Source organism: Peromyscus californicus, unplaced genomic scaffold (genome assembly GCF_007827085.1).
Source record: "Peromyscus californicus insignis strain IS unplaced genomic scaffold, ASM782708v3 Scaffold_5__1_contigs__length_169319896, whole genome shotgun sequence".
Taxonomy (NCBI): domain Eukaryota; kingdom Metazoa; phylum Chordata; class Mammalia; order Rodentia; family Cricetidae; genus Peromyscus; species Peromyscus californicus.
The window spans coordinates 24,875,315-24,893,291 of NW_026294573.1; the positions used below are offsets into that span (position 1 = coordinate 24,875,315).

The 17,977-nt window shown below is 48.5% G+C and overlaps 1 protein-coding gene across 2 annotated transcripts; it reads left to right on the forward strand.

Annotated features, from left to right (window-relative positions):
• Positions 1 to 104: 104 nt before the first annotated feature.
• On the forward strand, positions 105 to 17,375 carry Txlna (taxilin alpha). Of its 2 annotated transcripts, none has more exons than XM_052716857.1 (11): positions 105 to 616; positions 1,143 to 1,339; positions 2,602 to 2,940; positions 4,607 to 4,698; positions 6,422 to 6,592; positions 9,827 to 10,021; positions 10,396 to 10,515; positions 10,726 to 10,800; positions 12,270 to 12,362; positions 13,164 to 13,259; positions 13,952 to 17,375. In XM_052716857.1, exons 1-11 carry the CDS (start codon positions 603 to 605, stop codon positions 14,276 to 14,278), a joined length of 1,719 nt encoding a protein of 572 aa, XP_052572817.1. In that variant the 5' UTR covers positions 105 to 602; the 3' UTR covers positions 14,279 to 17,375. The 2 variants fall into 2 exon arrangements, with proteins under 2 accessions (XP_052572817.1, XP_052572818.1); XM_052716858.1 differs by having other exon boundaries at positions 106 to 616; positions 1,168 to 1,339.
• Positions 17,376 to 17,977: the final 602 nt, after the last annotated feature.

Genomic DNA, 17,977 nt, shown 5'->3' on the forward strand with positions numbered 1-17,977 from the left:
TTCTGTACTTTCTCGGAGTAATTATGAGGGCCAAGCAATTAGATACAAGGAAAGAACACAGTAAGTTTTTGAATTATAAATCCTCTATTGGAATGGGGGGGGGGGATGCCAGACACGTAACAAATGACTGGTTTAGGAGTGGAATAAAGGTCTCCTAATTCCCAATTCAGCCTTCTGTCCCTCTTCGAGTCCTCAGAGGCCCTAGAAACAGTCATACACATACACAAAGGACTAATAGAGGAGTGTATGAAAAAAAAAATAGCCGAGCGCCAAGGCTTAAGGGCCAATCACAGTTTCTGCACTAGAAAGGAGGCTGACGCCAATTTCTAGACCGTAGGACATAATTTCGGACCTGCACGGTATATAGCTCCTAACGCGAAAGCCTTCAGGATGGCATCTCGGGAATTGTGCCCCGCCGCGATGCATGAAGGGACTCGTAGTTCTTTATCACCCCCGACTCCAAAGCCACCTTGGCCTCGTCTTTCCCAGCAAGCTCCGCGCCAGCGTCAGCTGTTGATTGGCTGCGGCAGGAGCGGGCGGTCCTGCTGGCAGCGGTTACCCGGGTTTCCGGTGCTCGGCCAGAGCCAGGGGGACGCCATCGGATGTCTGTGGTGAGGTACGTCTGTTGGCGGTAGGTGGGACGAGCTCCTCAGAGGGTCTGTGGCCCAGGATGCGTTGGCCGTAGAGGAATAGCTCATTCCGTCAGGGGGTCTGTGTCGATGTCGCCGTGTTGCGCATGCGTGCCGTGGGGCTAGAGGGCGCGCGGGGTGTGGGTGGCTTCCGCGCGCGCGCCCGCCCGCCCGCCCGGGGGTCCCACGTGGGACCTGGGGAGGCGGGGGGGACCGGTTGGGACTGGAGCATCCCGCCACGTCAGTCTGCGGCGCGGAGCCAATCCCGCGCTCCGGCTGCCGAGAGGGAGCCGAGTGGTGCTGCTGGGAAGTGGCTCTCGGGAGAAAGGAGGCCTCTTCCCTGACTCTCCTCACGGGCAGCTCCTCGGAAACCTTGCAGGGGACCCCGGAGTCACCGGCCAGGGCCGGCCAGTTTGTTTGAAGCTCTGAGCGCCTGCTGTTGGGGTTTCTGATCTAGGTTGTGAAAAATTTTGGAAGTCTGGAACATCGCTAGCAGCGGTGTCCTCCTTAAAGGATCTTCCCGTTCTCTGCCTTGCAGATCACAATGAAGAACCAAGACAAAAAGAATGGGCCTGCCAAACACTCCAACGCGAAGAGCAGCCCGGGGCAACGGGAAGCAGGAGCGGAGGGAGCCCAGGGACGGCCCAGACAGACAGCTCCTGCGGCGGAAGCTGAAGGTTCCACAAGCCAGGCTCCGGGCAAGACCGAGGGTGTGTGCTGCTCCGCTTTTCCAGTGGGCAGAGGGAGGAGCTTCTGGGACTGGCCTCACTTCTGAGACCAGTGTTTACCCAGGAAGGAGGAACTATAGAATGAAACAATACCCATTCTGTGTAGTTCCCATGTTTCCCGGGGAGGTGATGAAGCTTGCCACTCTTAGCCCTGGAGTGGAACCTTGGGAGCATGCTCTGACATGTTTAAACCGAGTGACAGTCAGATGAGGCACCCCACAAGCAAAGTCATAGTCCCAGAAAACACTTGCCAGTGGAGAGTAATTCTCCTGTATACTTGAGGCAATTCTGGAAAGGCAGTGGCGCACGCCTTTAATCCCAGCATTCCCGAGTCAGTGCCAGGTGGATCTCTGTGAGTTCGAGGCCAGCCTGGTCTACAGAGCGATGTCCAGGACAGGCACCAAAACTACATAGAGGAACCCTGTCTCGAAAAAAACCAAAGAAAAAAGAAAAAGCTTTTGAGCAGGGGTGGGAGATGGATTAGAGGTGGAGTTTCCACTACATGCCAACTGTCCCTGATTTGGGATGCTTTACATAGCTGTCTTCTTTTCTTTTTTTTTCTTTCTTTTTTTTTGGGGGGGGGATTGGTTTTGGTTTTTCAAGACAGTTTCTCTGTGTAGCCCTGGCTATCCTGGAACTCTCTTTGTAGACCACGAACTCACAGAGATCCACCTGCCCCTGCCTCCCAAGTGCTGGTATTAAAGGTACACGCCATTACTTCCCAGTCATAATTGTCTGTTACAGTCATAAGAAGTATGTTTGGGGAGTAGTAAGAAATAACTGTATCATTTTATAAGTAAGTAAACTTAGGGTTTAAAAAAATTAAACTGAGGTTAGGCATAGTGGCCCCAGCACTTGGGAGGCAGAGGCAGGTAGAGCTCTGTGACTTTGAGGTCACCCTGGTCTACAGAGTGAGTTCCAGGATAGTTAAGGCTCTGTAGAGAGATCCTGTCTCAACCAAATAGATGAAACAACATTTAACCCAAACTAGTGCTTTTGTCTGGACTTCAAGAAAAGGAAAATCCCCTGGCGCTGGTGGTGCACGCTTTTAATCCTAGCTCTCAGGAGGCAGAGGCAGGCAAATCTCTATGAGTTCAAGGCCAGCCTGTTCTACAGAGTGAGTTCCAGGACAGCCACAGTGGTTCCACAGAGAAATCCTGTCTAAAAAAGAAAGGAAAAGAAAATCCAAGCCAGTAGTGTAACCCTCTTATTTTTATTCTGTGTCTTAATCTTCCCTGCTGTAGGGACTCAAGCAAAAGCAGCTAAGTCTGGCCCCCTCTGTGATGTCTCTGAGGAGCTGAGCCGGCAGTTGGAAGACATTCTGAGTACATACTGTGTGGACAACAATCAGGGAGGCGCAGCTGAGGAGGGAGCGCAGGGTGAGCCCACTGAGCCAGAAGATGCAGAGAAGTCCCGAACCTATGCGGCAAGGAATGGGGAGCCTGAACCAGGGATTCCAGTAGTCAACGGCGAGAAGGAGACCTCCAAAGGGGAACCAGGCACAGAAGAGATCCGAGCAAGTGAGGAGGTTGGAGACCGAGACCACCGAAGGCCACAAGAAAAGAAGAAAGCCAAGGGTCTGGGTAAGAGAGGGTAGCTCCTGGTGAGGGGAGAGTCAAGACCTGTCATCTCATGGGCTAGCCTGCTCTGTCAGAACTCAAAGGAATCTGCTTCTCAAGACAGAAGGTCCTCCAGTTTAATCACACCCAGGAATATAGGGTCAGCATTGAGCTGTTCAGAGTACTCACATGGGCAAGGCCTCTTGGCCTAGGGAGGAAGTGGAGGCAGGAATCCAAGCGGTTTTCTCATTTAGGATGTGGGGAACAGGAGGCCTGAGTTGACTCTACCTTTCAGCACCACCTGCTGTTTGACTTTGGGCATGTTCATTCTCCCCTTCTGGGTCTCAGTTTCCCTATTTCTACAGCAATAAAATTAGGCTACACCAAGGTTAAGATCTCAAATGTTGACGTTAACCAGGTAAGCCACAGACCTCTTGAGAATCAAGAGAGGGCCTACTTTATCTGAAAAATTAACTCCTACCTGGGGAGTCTCCTGCTCTCAACTGGCTAGCTGGATGATTGGCAGCTGAAATAATAGAGACCATGTCAAAGCCATCTGTGGGCTGGATTTGGTCTGTGTATTGCTGGTATACAGTCTCTCTGCCGATCTCTTGACCCCCCCCAGAGCTGACAGTTCAGGAACTTGGTCTGTGCTGAGTATAGTGGAAACCAAGGGTGGTAGTTACAAGGTTTCCTGAGATACAAGCAGTCAGTGGCAGCCAGGCATGGTAGCATACACTTTTAATTCTAGCACTTGAGAGGCAAGTATATTTCTTGAGTTCTGGGCCCACCAGCTATATCTCAAACAAATAAAAATAGGGAGGGCATTGGCAGTCCTTTGATGGAGTGGGAGATGGATATGAATATAGAATGTAGACTGAGTTGGATGTGGTAGTATATGCCTCTAATGGGGACCAGGGGGAACAGGCAGGAAGAATGTGAGTTTAAAGCTAGCCTGGGCTACATAGCAAGCCCCTCTGTCAAAGAAAAATGAAAATCTATGTTAGGTGACACGATAACCATATCATAGTCCTGTTCCCTCCATTTGTTACCTGTCCTAACTTTGAGAGAGACTTTTTTTTTTTTTTTTTTGAGTCATGGAGTCACATATGAAAGAGACATTCTTTTTTTGGGGGGTGGGGGAGTAGGTTTTGAGACAGGGTTTCTCTGTGTGCAGCTGGCTGTCCTGGAACTCACTCTGTAGCCCAGGCTGGCCTTGAACTTGATCCCTCCCAAGTGCTGGAATCAAAGGCATGGACCACCATGCCCAGCATGAGACATTCATTTTAAACATAACTGTGTAGCTATGAATGTTGACAGGAGTTTGGCTAGTTTCTCAGGGGACCTCAGACTGACTTTCTTTGTTTGTTTTAGATTTGAATTCTGTCAAAGGACCTTCTTTGGACAGAAACATGAGTTTAAAGTAGATTATCTTTGCCTATTGATAATGTTTTAAAATAGGTTTTCCTCTCACTAGCAGTGCTTACCAAGAAGATGGGTCTGTTCCTTTAATGAGCGTTAGTGACACTGCGTATGCTGCAGTGGTAGTGTGCAATGAAGCTGCAGGATTGAAGTGACCTCAGTTCTTCATGAAGCACCAGTCTAAGAGGGGAAACTGCCTCAGCACTCAGCCTGGGCCTAGAGGGACCCCCAAGAAGGGATGCATGCCTTTATCCCCTGTGCTTTACAGGGAAGGAGATCACGTTGCTGATGCAGACACTGAACACGCTCAGTACCCCAGAGGAGAAGTTGGCTGCTCTGTGCAAGAAGTATGCTGAACTGGTCAGTGCCTCCACCTCTCCTTTTTCTGGTACCTTCCCTGCCTTTCTTTGCAAAGTCAGCAGGCTACCTGGGGTAGGGGTGGGGTGGGTGCAGGAACAGGTATCTGACTTAATTTCTGTTAACCCTTTCTGAATTCTCATACCCCTATCTGTTAAATGAGAAGTTAGTTTCCAGTCAGCCACTTAAGGGCTGACAGCAAGAGAAGAAACTTTATAAGTAAATTTCTCAAAAGAATGATTCTCAAGTGGTAGAATCCTAGTTTTAGTCCCAGATAGTGAGAAGTCATGTCTTAATGTGTTTCTACATGCACCGCCCTGAAGTGTTCAACTCTGCTCTGTCACCTGGGCAGTGGGACTTGTCCTTTTACCACCGTAGTTCTTAGTTCTGAGCAAAGGGAAAGGTAGCTCTAAGCTTGCTCCAATTCAGGTTCACGTCTTGAGATAAGAATTCTTAGTCTCTGTGTTGGATCATGAGAAGTACCAAGTGTGAGCAAGGCAGGGTGGTGCATACCTTAAATCCTGGAAGCAGAAGATTCAAGAATTCAAGGCCAGCCTGGGCTATGGGACTTTGTCTTTTTTTGTTGTTGTTTTTTTTGTTTTTCTTTTTTTTTTTTTTTGGTTTTTTGGAGACAAGGTTTCTCTGTGTAGCTTTGCGCCTTTCCTGGAACTCGCTTTGGAGACCAGGCTGGCCTCGAACTCACAGAGATCCGCCTGGCTCTGCCTCCCGAGTGCTGGGATTAAAGGCGTGCGCCACCACCGCCCGGCTGTTTTTTTTGTTTTTCAAGACAGGGTTTCTCTATGTAGTTTTGGTGCCTTTCCTGGATCTCGCTCTGTAGATCAGGCTGGACTTGAACTCATAGAGATCCGCCTGGTTCTGCTTCCCAAGTGCTGGGATTAAAGGTGTGTGCCACCACCGCCTGGCAGGACTTTGTCTTAAAATAAGAAATGCCAAGTCTCGCCATCTTTCTCATTGTGAAAGTGTTGAGTGGAGTGTGTTTGTGTCTGTGTAGAGAGAGAGGGGTATAGAGAACGGGTTGGAGAGGTGATTCAGTGCTTAAGAACACTGGCTGCTCTTCCAGAAGACCTGGGTTTGATTCCTACCAACCACATGGCAGCTTACAACCATCTGTAACTCTGGATCCAGATGATCTGATGCTCTCTTCTGCATTCTTAGGGTACCAGGCACACAAGTCTTGCATAGACATAGATGCAAGGGAAAGACCCATACACATTAAGTAAAACTATAAGAAATACAGAGCTTGGTATAGTGGTGTACTCCTTTAATCCCAGCTCTCAGGAGGGAGAGGCAGGCAGATTTCTTGAGTTCGAGGCCAACCTGGTCTAGTGAGTTCCAGGACAGCCAGGGTTATATAGAGAGACCCTGTCTCCAAAAACCAAAAGAAAAAAGAAAAATACAGAAAAGATGAAATCAAATTTGGAAGGATTTAGCTAGGGAAATATTGATGCTGCAAGGGAGAAGTAATTGAGCTACTGTGACGTCACTGGTTTTTGTGATTATTCATTATTATTTCCTAAGATAGGTCTTTGGGTTAGTCTGAGCAGTTACTGGGAGGAGCAGAACTCCAACAGTTTCGGTCTGTGAGCGTTCTCTTCTCTGATCTGCTATGACTGGAGTGGAAGGGGTGGGTAGCGATTAGCTTAGGAATCTCTAGAGCCATGGAAAGGTCTCCCGCTCCAGACACTTCTCACCTTCCTGTTCTCAGTTGGAAGAGCACCGAAACTCACAGAAGCAGATGAAGCTCCTGCAGAAGAAGCAGAGCCAGCTCGTCCAGGAGAAGGACCATCTCCGTGGTGAGCATAGCAAGGCTGTCCTGGCCCGAAGCAAGCTTGAGAGCCTGTGCCGGGAGCTGCAGCGACACAACCGATCCCTCAAGGTAGGCCAGCTTGGAGTCCCTGGACTTTGTGGGCAATGAGTTCTAGGCCAGCTTGGAAGGCTTAATGTAAAACAAACCAAAAAAAGCTTAGGTACAGTATAGCTCCATCCCAGTTGCACCAGAGGACAACTGTGACCACCTGTGTGTGTCAGTGTGACTGAGTGATGAGCCGAGAGCACCAGATAGAGCAGCGAGAATCTTTCTCAGATAGCAGTCCCCTGCTGCACTAGTCAGCTTTCCCTCTGTAAATACTGAGCTGATCAACTTTTCAAAATACACAAAGAAAGGTGGTTTTGACTCACACTTTTGGAAGCTCTGGTCCATGAATTGTTGGACCCCACTGCTTTCAGCTCTGTGGTGGGGAAGACAGGAACAGAATGTGAGAGGAATGTACACTACAGCTGACTGCTCCTGAGGCTGCCTCCAGAAAACCTAAAGCCATTGCAAAACGGTACAGGGCCGGGCGGGCTGGCGGTGGTGGCACACGCTTTTAATCCCAGCATTCAGGAGGCAGAGCCAGGCAGATCTCCGTGAGTTCAAGGCCAGCCTGGTCTACAGAGCGAGTTCCAGGACAGGCAAGGCTACACAGAGAAACCCTGTCTCAAAAAACAAACAAAGTAAAACCATGAAGGTTCCATCACACAGTAGTATCACGATAGGTTCCAGAGTCCTCTATAAAATAAACCTTTGGGGAACCCAAGGATCAATCAGGAAAGTGCGAATTACAAGCATAAGAACCAGAATTTGGCTCCCTGTCACTCATGTACAGAGCTGGGCTAGGCAGTATGTCTAACTGCGGTGCGTGGAGCAGAGACAGGAGGATCCTTGGCCCATGATCAATCAGCAAGTCCAGGTCTGATGAGAGATACAGTCTTTACAAAGAAGGTAGAGAGTGCTAGAGAGGCCACCTATGGTTAACAGCACTCACTAGTCTTCCAAAGGACCCAATTTCTGTTCCTACATCCACATTGGGCTGACCACAAACCATCTCAAAGGGATCTAATACCCTCTCTGACCTCTGGGCACCTACATGTATGTGGTATACATTCACAGAGACACCTAAATAAAATCAGTCTTAAAAAAAATAACAAGGATGGGCTGGACAGATGGTCCAGTGGTTAAATCACAGGTTGCTCTTCCAGAGGACCTACATTCAGTTACCACCACACATATGTCAGCTCACTGTCTATAACTCCAGTTCCAGGAGATCCAATGCCCTCTTTAAAAAGTAAATAAGGATGCCGGGTGGTGGTGGCACATGCGTTTAATCCCAGCCCTTGGGAGGCAGAGGCAGGGGGATTGCTGAGTTCGAGGCCAGCCTGGTCTACAGAGCGAGTTCCAGGAAAGCCAGGGCTACACAGAGAAATCCTGTCTTGAAAAACCCAAAAGGAAAAAATAAAGATACAGTAAGGTAAAGAAAAATTGATGGTGGCACTTGGCCTCTGGCCTCTATGTGCAGTGCTCTTAACACCTTGCTCAGCACTTGTCCCAGAGGTTAGTCAGTGAGACTTTGTTGTGATGGGTGGTTAAAGCAGCTCACTGTGTATGACCTCAGAGTGTGACCTAATCATACATGATAACTTACTTTGCTCATGTTTAGTGTTTACCTTTTTAGTATGTGAGGCAGAGGTACAAAGATCATAAGTTCAAGGCCTGAGTGGGCAACTTAGTAAGACCTTACCCCAGAATACTAGGTAAAGGAGGGACTGGGGTACATCTCAGGAATACAGTACTTGCCTAGCATTACTAACACCCTGGCTTCAATCTTCAGTAACACAAGAAAAAAATAATAGTAAAATTAACTTGGGACCAGCAAGATTGCTTAACCAGTAAAGGTAATTACTGCCAAACCTGAGATCTGTGTTCAGTCCCTGAACCCACATAGTGAAAGGAGAGAACCCACTCGTGCAGGTATGCTCTGACCTCCACACGTGGACCATGGCGTGCACGTACACACACAAGCAGTAATATAATGTTTTTAAAGTTTGCTTTAAGATGACAGATTGTTTAAAAGAAAAAAAGAACAAAGACTGTTTTTGTTGTTGTTTGTTTTTTAAGGTATGTACCACCATACCTGGCTTTATTTATTTTTTAGTGGTGTTTTGCTTGCATGTATGTCTGTGTAAGAGTGTCAGGTCCCCTGGAACTGGAGTTACAGACAACTGTGAGTTGCCATGTGCATGCTGAGAATTGAATCCGGGTCCTCTGGAAGAGCAACCAGTGCTCTTAACCACTTAGCCATCTCGCCAGGCCTAGACATAATGTTAAATGTGGTAGCCAGGTGGTGGTGGTGAATGCCTTTAATCCCAGCACTCAGGATTAAGGTGGGCAGATCTTGGCCAGCCTTGCCTACAAAGCAAGTTCCAGGACAGCCAGAACTGTAACACAGAAAAGTCCTGTCTCCAAAAAAAAAAAAAGATTAAAAGTGATAGTTGCCCACTTTTTTCAGTACCAATACTAACCAAGCATGATACTCAAACTGGTTTATACCCTTTTCCTTTTGCTTACCAAATGCCTTATGTTTCCTACCTTACAGTTTTTGTAGGACTATTTTGCTTTATTTATTTTTTATTTTTTTGGCACAGGGTCTTTCTCTAGGGTCTTCGTTGGCCTGGAACTTGCTATGTAGACCAAACTGTCCTGGAACTCACAGAGAACCCTATGCAACCTGAGTGCTGGAATTAAAAGGGTGCACCACTACACCTGGCTAATTTGCTCTGTTATTGTTGTTGCTGGGTCCCGTCCCGTCCCCCCCCCCCCCCACACACAGGGTTTCTTTGTGTAGCTTTGCGCCTTTCCTGGAACTCACTCTAGCCCAGGCTGGCCTCGAACTCACAGAGATCCGCTTGGCTCTGCCTCCCGAGTGCTGGGATTAAAGGCGTGTGCCCCTATGACCAGCAGATTTTATCATCTTATTTCCTGTGGGGAACAGGAGGGAAACAAGCAGGGAATCTTAGTCTAGAATCTGGGAACACGAATCCAGAAGATCCAAGCTTGCTTCAGAATGGCACTTACCGTCATGTATGTTGAGTGTTCTAGGCAGAGACTCGATTGATGCTACCTGACTTACAGAGAGTCACATTAAGAAACCCCATTGTCAGACTTCCCGGATCCTAGGTGCTTGCCATTGTGGGGCCTGTATCTCTGTTGGCAAAGACTGTGGACTAGTTAGGGGAGCTTTGTGCACTGCTTAGAGATATGGATGATGCTTCCAGGGCTGGCTTCTCTCTTCAGGAAGAAGGTGTGCAGCGAGCCCGTGAGGAGGAGGAGAAACGCAAAGAGGTGACGTCACACTTCCAGGTGACACTGAACGACATTCAGCTGCAGATGGAACAGCATAACGAGCGAAACTCTAAGCTGCGCCAAGAGAATATGGAACTGGCCGAGAGGCTCAAGAAGTTGATTGAGCAATATGAGCTTCGTGAAGAGGTAAGGTGATGGTAGCCAGCAGCCTCTGAGGCTGTAGTGAGTGCCAGGGACTGGGGCAGCACTCTGGAGGCCTGCTTGTTCTTGCTTTTCCTTCAGAAGATGATGTTATTTGTAGGCAAGGAATTGAAATGGAGAGAAGAGATCTGACCCATGGTGCCTTATCTCTGGTGCCTGATCCAGGGATCTGTAAAATACTCAGTTCTAGAGTAGAGGTGTGTACTGTCCTATCTACACATCAGGTCGAGGTTAGGAAAGTGACCTCCCAAAGACAGTGGGGTCAAGATGAGACCGGATGAAGTACCTTGTGTTCTCGTGTTGGGGCTTCTTTTCAAGGGAACTCCTGACAACGGACCCCGTTAATACCTTTCCTACAGCATATCGACAAAGTCTTCAAACATAAGGACCTGCAGCAGCAGCTAGTGGATGCCAAACTCCAGCAGGCCCAGGAGATGCTGAAGGAGGCAGAGGAGCGTCACCAGCGAGAGAAGGAGTTTGTGAGGATCAGTACCTGGGCTGTGGTGGGGACTGCAAGGAAGTGGGCTGGGTCCTGGCCTAGTTCAGAGTCTAGTTCATATGGAAACTGCCTGTCCAGACAGCAGTCTGAAAGCAGGTAGCCTCAGTGGGTCCAGTGCTTGTGACTAAAGAAGGCCAAAAGTACCGCCCAGGGGCTTCTGACAGGTTCTGGGGTCCTGTCTTGGAAATAGCTCCTGAAAGAAGCCGTGGAGTCGCAGAGGATGTGTGAGCTGATGAAGCAGCAGGAGGCCCATTTGAAGCAGCAGGTGAGACGAACCTGACCTCCAGTCACAGGGCCCAGCTTCAGGGTAGTGGGGACAAGACCCTCGTCTGAGGCTGGTTCTGAGCCAACTACTATGTTAGTCTCAACCAAGCCTTTTATTGATTTTAATAAAATGTTGCCAGTTGGTGGTTGCACACACCTTTAATCCTTCAGCTCTAGAGGCAGAGGCAGGTAAATCTCTGAGTTTGAGGCCAGCCTGGTCTACAGAGTGAGTTTTAGGACAGCCACAACTACACAGCAAAACCCTGTCTTTAAAAAAAATAAAAAGAAGAAGCCGGGCGGTGGTGGCTCACGCCTTTAATCCCAGCACTCGGGGAGGCAGAGCCAGGCGGATCTCTGTGAGTTCAAGGCCAGCCTGGGCTACCAAGTGAGTTCCAGGAAAGGCGCAAAGCTACACAGAGAAACCCTGTCTCGAAAAACCAAAAAAAAAAAGAGAAAGAGAGAGAAAGAAGAAAGAAAAGGCCAAGTTTGGTTTTTGATAACCCAGAACTCACCTTGTACAGTAGGCTGGTCTTGAACTTGTGATAGTCCCCTGCCTCCCACATGCGTGAGGTATTAACTACTATGCCTAACCCCATTTGTATCTTTATTTTACTTTATTATTATGTGTATGGGTGTTTTTTACATGCCTGAATGTCTGTGTCCCACTGTGTGTCTGATGTCCTCAGAGGCCAGAAGAGGATGCCAGATCCCCTGGAACTGGAGTTACAGTTGTGGTCTCCATGTGGGTGCTGGGAATTGAACCCAGGTCCTATAGAAGAACAGCCAATGCTCCTTTTTTTGGGGGGGGGGGCGGGGGGTTGTTTGTTTTTTGGGGGTTTTGGTTTTGGTTTTTCAAGACAGGGTTTCTCTGTGTAGTTTTGGTGCCTGTCCTGGATCTTGCTCTGTAGACCAGGCTGACCTCGAACTCACAGAGATCCACCTGGCTCTGCTTCCTGAGTGCTGAGATTGAAGATGTGCCCCACTGCCGCCTGGCACAGCCAATGCTGTTAACTGCTGAACGCCATCAGTTTTTTGATCTTGTTTTGTTTTGTTTTTAAGATTTTGTAATACAGTGTTCTGCCTGCATGTATCCCTGCAGGCCAGAAAAGGGCACCAGATCTCATTACAGATGGTTGTGAGCCACCATGTGGTTGCTGGGAATTGAACTCAGGACCTCTGGAAGAGTAGCCAGTGCTCTTAACCTCTGAGCCATCTCTCCAGCCCATTGTTTTGTATTTTTAAGAGCTTATGGTCAGAGTCTTCACATGCTGAAGTCATCTCTAAGCTTACTTTCCAGTTTCTCATGTGGAGCACATCCTTCCTATGCATGGCTTTGGGTTTATTTTACTAGGAATGGTATCTCGGTAGAATGATTTTGTCAAGGGGCCAAAGAGATATCTGAATTGAGTGTGTTGCCCAGAGGTACCTTCAGAGAAGCCCAGCCTCACCTCTGTGCCTCTCTCTTACCAGCTCGCCCTCTACACAGAGAAGTTTGAGGAGTTCCAGAATACGCTTTCCAAAAGCAGCGAAGTGTTCACCACATTCAAACAGGAAATGGAAAAGGTAACCACAGAGGATTCAGGCCTGGCCAAGAAGGAGGCCCAAGCCACTTCATTCAGAACTACGTTTGGGTACCTCATATATCAGAAAGAGGTGTTTACAAGTGTCTCAGCCTCTTCTCTTCCCCCAGAAGACAGAGTTTGTGCTTGTTTTTCTATTAACATTTGGTTTGCTTTCTTTATTAATGCTAGAATTTAAAGTAGTAGAGAGTATGTATTCTATTACTAGGCTTCAATGGTAGCCTTTAAAAAAGATTGTTATTTATTTATTCTTTTTTTGGTTTTTCGAGACAGGGTTTTCTTGTGTAGCTTTGGCACCTGTCCTGGAACTCACAGAGTTCTGCCTGCCTCTGCCTCCTGAGTGCTGGGATTAAAGGCGTGCGCCACCACCACACGGCTTATTTATTCTTTAGAGACATGGTCTCTCTACGTAGCCCTGATTGCCCTGGAACTCTCTGTGTAGACCAGGCTAGTCTTGAACTCAGAGAGATCCACCTGCATGTTTTTAAACTACATTATCGGTGGGTCTGTATGTGTATGTTGTATGTATACCCCGTAGACTGCATATGGAGGTCCAAGGACGATTTGCAGAGGTTGATTCTGTGGATTCGGGCACGGAACTTAGATTATCAGGCTTGGCAGCAAGTTTCTGCTTTACTTCCTCAACAGCCTTGTCAGCTCCTCACTGGTAGACTTGACTTGAGGCTCCCAGTTGGCTCGGATGTAGTGTTTCCTTCATTGGAGGTACAGATGTCCAGACAGCTCAGCTCTGACCTTCTTTTTCCTTCCATCTGTCATGTAACAGATGACGAAGAAGATCAAGAAGCTGGAGAAAGAAACCACCATGTATCGATCCCGGTGGGAGAGCAGCAATAAGGCCCTGCTGGAGATGGCTGAAGAGGTGAGTGGAGGTTGATGGGCTGGGTGCAGTTATGGTCTGTCAGTCCTCTACCATTTTCTCAGTCAGGGACACTGTACACATGAACTGGAATGGGATCCAGTCATATTTATCCAAGTGCAGTGACAGTGCCCTTAGCAGCGAGGCACCCAGGCTAGGTCCCAGGGACAGACAGCTAAAGGGTCAGCAAACAGTGGGTACTAATGGCTGATGTGGTTCACATCCCAGAGAGTTGTGCCTGTGCCATGCAATCCACAAGACAAACGCTAACTTGGTGCAGCAGCTGCAAGCCAGCTTTGCCAGGCGGTCTGTTTCTTTGGTTTATTTCATTTATTTGCAAAGGGTAGTTCTCCTGTGATATGTCTCCTTTTGAGAACTGAGGTTGGTCAGTACTGTTGAACAGATGATGCAGTTTCAGGATACAAGTGCTTTGCCTGGGTCATCTGGTAGATAAGTAGAGGGATACATTGTCTCACAAGTGCTTTGCCTGGGTCATTTGTTAGATAAGTAGAGGGATACATTGTCTCACAAGTGCTTTGCCTGGGTCATTTGGTAGATAAGTAGAGGGATGCATTGTCTGACAATAAAGTTATACTCTAAGCTAGGACTGTTTACTACAGGGGCCAGGCTTGATTTTAAGTTGCCCAGACTTGAAGAAATGAGTGTCTCACTGCATGCTCCATTTCTCTACCTAGAAAACTCTCCGGGACAAAGAGCTGGAAGGTCTGCAGGTGAAAATCCAACGACTGGAGAAGCTGTGTCGAGCACTGCAGACAGAGCGCAATGACCTGAACAAGAGGGTACAGGACCTGACTGCTGGGGCCCATGGCTCCTTCACTGACATTGGCACTGAGCAGAGGCCAGAGGCTGCCATTGCCTCCAAGGAACAAGGTGTTGAGAGTCCTGGGGCTCAACTATCCAGCTCCCCAAGGGCCACAGAAGTTCCTGGCTGCCCTGGAGCACCAAGCACAGAATTAACAGGCCAAACAGGGCCCCGGCAGCCCACTTCTGCCACTGCCTAGAGATCATGGTGCTCGGGCGTGCTGGGAAGGGAGCAGCAGCCCGGTCAGGCCTGGTCCATACAAGGCTCCCACACTGAGCGACCCAGTGCTGACAGGCCAAGGTGTTCTGACCTGGAGGGCATTGGACACTTTGCGACTTTTAAATTGTGGGTTGGTCTTACATGGATGGGCGGGTGTGCAGGACATCATGCAGTTACAGAGTTAACACCATAGGTGTATAGTGGGCTCTCGTCAGGGTGGGGTGTGCAGATGAAGTTGGTGACTCTAAACTGGGCTCTTAGGAGAGTTCATCTGTATAGCTCCATCACAGGGAGCCAGCAGGTCAGATGACTTGAACATTTTCCTGCCTGATTTTGAGGCCCAGACCCATCAGCCCTTTTCAGAGCTTGTGATGAGTGAAAACACCCAGGCCTGGGCTCGGCTCTTTTGTAAGCAGAACTTGGGCAGTTTGGGCTCTTGTCCTTCTCTGGGTTCCATTGCTTCTCTCGACCTGGGAATGGTGTTCCTGGGCAGAGCCTTTGTAGGAAACAACTGGCCGATGAGCTTCCTCCTGCCCAAGACAAGGAAGCTGGGGGTGAGGGGGTGCCTGTGTGGGGAGGAGCCTTTTCAGGCACCAGTTGCCCTGCCCTCTGGTAGTGCCAGGTCCAGGCCGATGTTGCTTCTCAGTTCTCAGTAGCCTTATCATTCACAGGTGCCTCTAGCCTGCACAAATGATTGACAAAAGGTCACCCAAAGGATTCATTTTCGAGGTTTTTGTTGTTGTTGTTTTGTTTTGCTTAAGAGTTCGTATTAAAGATCTTCAAAGGAAGGAAGAGGGATATATTAGCAGTGGTCCCAGGTGCCTGGCCTCCAGTGCCCCATTTGGTACAACCCTGTCAGGGTCCTTCGCCATGATGGTGTCTAGATGTCCTGTTTGGGAAGATAAGATTATTAAGAGAAAGGATGATGGTCTTGCCATAAACTTGCCTAAAGGGTTTCAGCCTGGGAGGCTACCACTAATTCTCATCACCATCCCCATGCAGCCATTGCTGCATCCCAGATCCAGATGCCCCTTGGCTTATGGGCAGTTTTTTCTTTTTCTTTTTTTTTGCTCCTGCCCCCTCACCTTCAGCTCAGATAATAATTTTTGAGGACTGCTCTCGTGCCATTTCCTAGCACCCTCTTGGCCAAAAACTGAGTCCTTAGGGTTTCATTTCTTGCTGTCTGAGCCTCCAGGTGTCCAGCAGATCAAGAATGACTTGTAACAAGAGACTGATCCCAGGAACCGAAACAGCTGCAGGGAGTTGTGTTTGCCTTCCCTCCCCATCCTGCTCACATCTGTGATCACGTGTGAGAGCTCCGTGCTGAAGCTCTTGTTGCACACCTGCCAGGGAGCCAGTTTACACAGCAGCTCCCGGGAGCAACAGTGTCTTGGAAGCTGTTGGCTTCGTAAGCTGAGTGAACCGTAGACCAAGATTGGATGAAACTTTGCTTTTTTTTGTTTTTTTGAGACAGGGTTTCTCTGTGTAACTTTGGAGCCTTTCCTAGAACTCACTCTGTAACCCAGGCTGGCCTCCAACTCACAGAGATCTGCTTGCCTCTGCCTCCCGAGTGCTGGGATTAAAGGCTTGCGCCACCACTGCCCAGCTGAAACTTCGCTTCTTGTTGTATTTCAACTATTGAATTACCCTGCAAGTTCCTTCATCTTTCATAACTAGTCGCTCAGCTCACACATGTACAAATTCAGAATTGAGCTGGGTGTGTGGTGTATGCCTATAATCCCAGGACTCAACACTGAACTTCAGGACCCCTTGTCAGAAAATCAAAAGTAAACAGAACGTTATTGCTTATCATGTGTTCAAGACCAGAATTTACAAATAATGCCCCCTTCCCCATGTCGGGCACTACCACTTCAAGTACTTGCTACCCTGGTACCTTTATTCTCTCAGGGTACCCAGCAGCTTTGTGAATGTTGAGGGTTTGCCATCTCCAGCTGGGATCTGTTGTCCTGTGGAGATTCTCCCAAGGTTTTTCCCTTGGAAATCATAGTATTCTTCCTGCTCCAGTAGGGCCTCACAGCTCTTGTGCCAAGCTGATGTCTGAACTGTCAGCCCATGGGGCTTGCTCAGCTGCAGAGGTGTGAGGATAAGGTATCTTCTGCCTCCTTGAAAATGGAAGGCCTCCTGTGGCCCACATAATTGGCCTGCCTCACTTCAGCTACCTCTTAAAGCCCATGTAGGGGTTACAGCTGTAGGGTCTCAGCATGGTAGGCTAGGAGGCTATAATGTATCTGTGGAAACTTGGCTATTAGCTCCATTTTTAGGCCCCCAGGGCAATGTCTAGATAGATGGTAATCTCTTCTTTCCCACTGACCAAATCAACAGTCATTACAGCTGCTCTGCTTTCCAAAGTCAGCCCAGGAGCCTGGGCCAGCTGCAGGGAGGTGGCCTATTGTGAGTGAGGGTCAGTACCTTCCTCACTTGGGTGAGTCCCATGCACATGACCTCATTTTAGGACCAAGATCTGTGTTGGTTTGTCAGATTGTTAGCTTTTTCTCTAGAGGACCACAGTGGGTGAGACCCAGGGCCCTTGGCCATGCCAGCAGTACTCTTTAGGTCCTTGTCCAGTTGAGAGCTTCACGTCCACCATGTCAGCAGCACTTATTTATGTTTTCCATGAGGTTTTGGACCATGGGTGTGGCTCAGGCACTTTCTGTGAGAATGTTATTTCTGTAAAGATGGTTATTTAGCCCTTCCCAATCCCTACCTTGTCAGTCCTACTGAGGGCTGACCAGAGGTCAGTGGAGCTGCTCGGGTGTCTGCAGGGAGGCTGGGGCCTGCTGAGTGCTGCTCCAGCCCTCCCACCTTAATAGCATGGGTGGATCCCCAGGCACCTGACTGCCCTTCTTGACCAGCCTGGGATAGGAGGGCTGCCTCTGTCCCCATAACTGTTTTTTTTGCCACCCACACTTATTTGAGGTTGTGCTGACAGCTTGTTGTTGTTTTGTTTTTGTTTTTTTCTTCTTCCCTTCCCAGTCTACTTTTCGTATTCACAACAGCCAGGGACTTGATACTGATGTATTTTACACCACATTAAATAGTCTGTTGCCTTACTTGTATCTCTGCTGATCGGATTGTTGGATGTTTCTGGATCAGTCTAGTCCTCTCCATTGTTAGGGACTTGTCTGGATCAGCAAAGTGGCCATGGCAGTGTCCTGGCATCCTGCATATTCCAGAATGTCCTGCCTTCTACTTCACCACAAGTTCGGGACCCAGACAGATTACTTGAACTGTTTTCTCTTGCATGGAACATCAAAGGACTTTTAAGTGAATTTTTTTAATTTCAGTATGGTGTGGTGTGCACCTGTAAGCCCCGCACAGAAAGGCTGAGGCGTGATTACTGTGAGTGTAGGGCTACCTTAGACTGTGTCAGCTAGGGTTATAGACTGAAGCTCTGTCTCAACGGAGGGGTGTGCCCTTAATCCAAGGGAAAGACCAGAGGGTTTGCATGTAGTGAGTGTTCCAGGGTGCCATAGTGATACCTTGTCTCACAGAAAAAGTGGGGTGGAGGGGTAGCTGCAAATTTGCTCACTAGATGCAGTTGCTCTGTCCCTAGGACCCACATGGAGGGAATGCATCCCAAGTTGTCTTTTGCTCTCTAAGCACATCTTCACACAGCCACATGTGTGCATATAGTAAATATATATGGCTTTTAAATAAT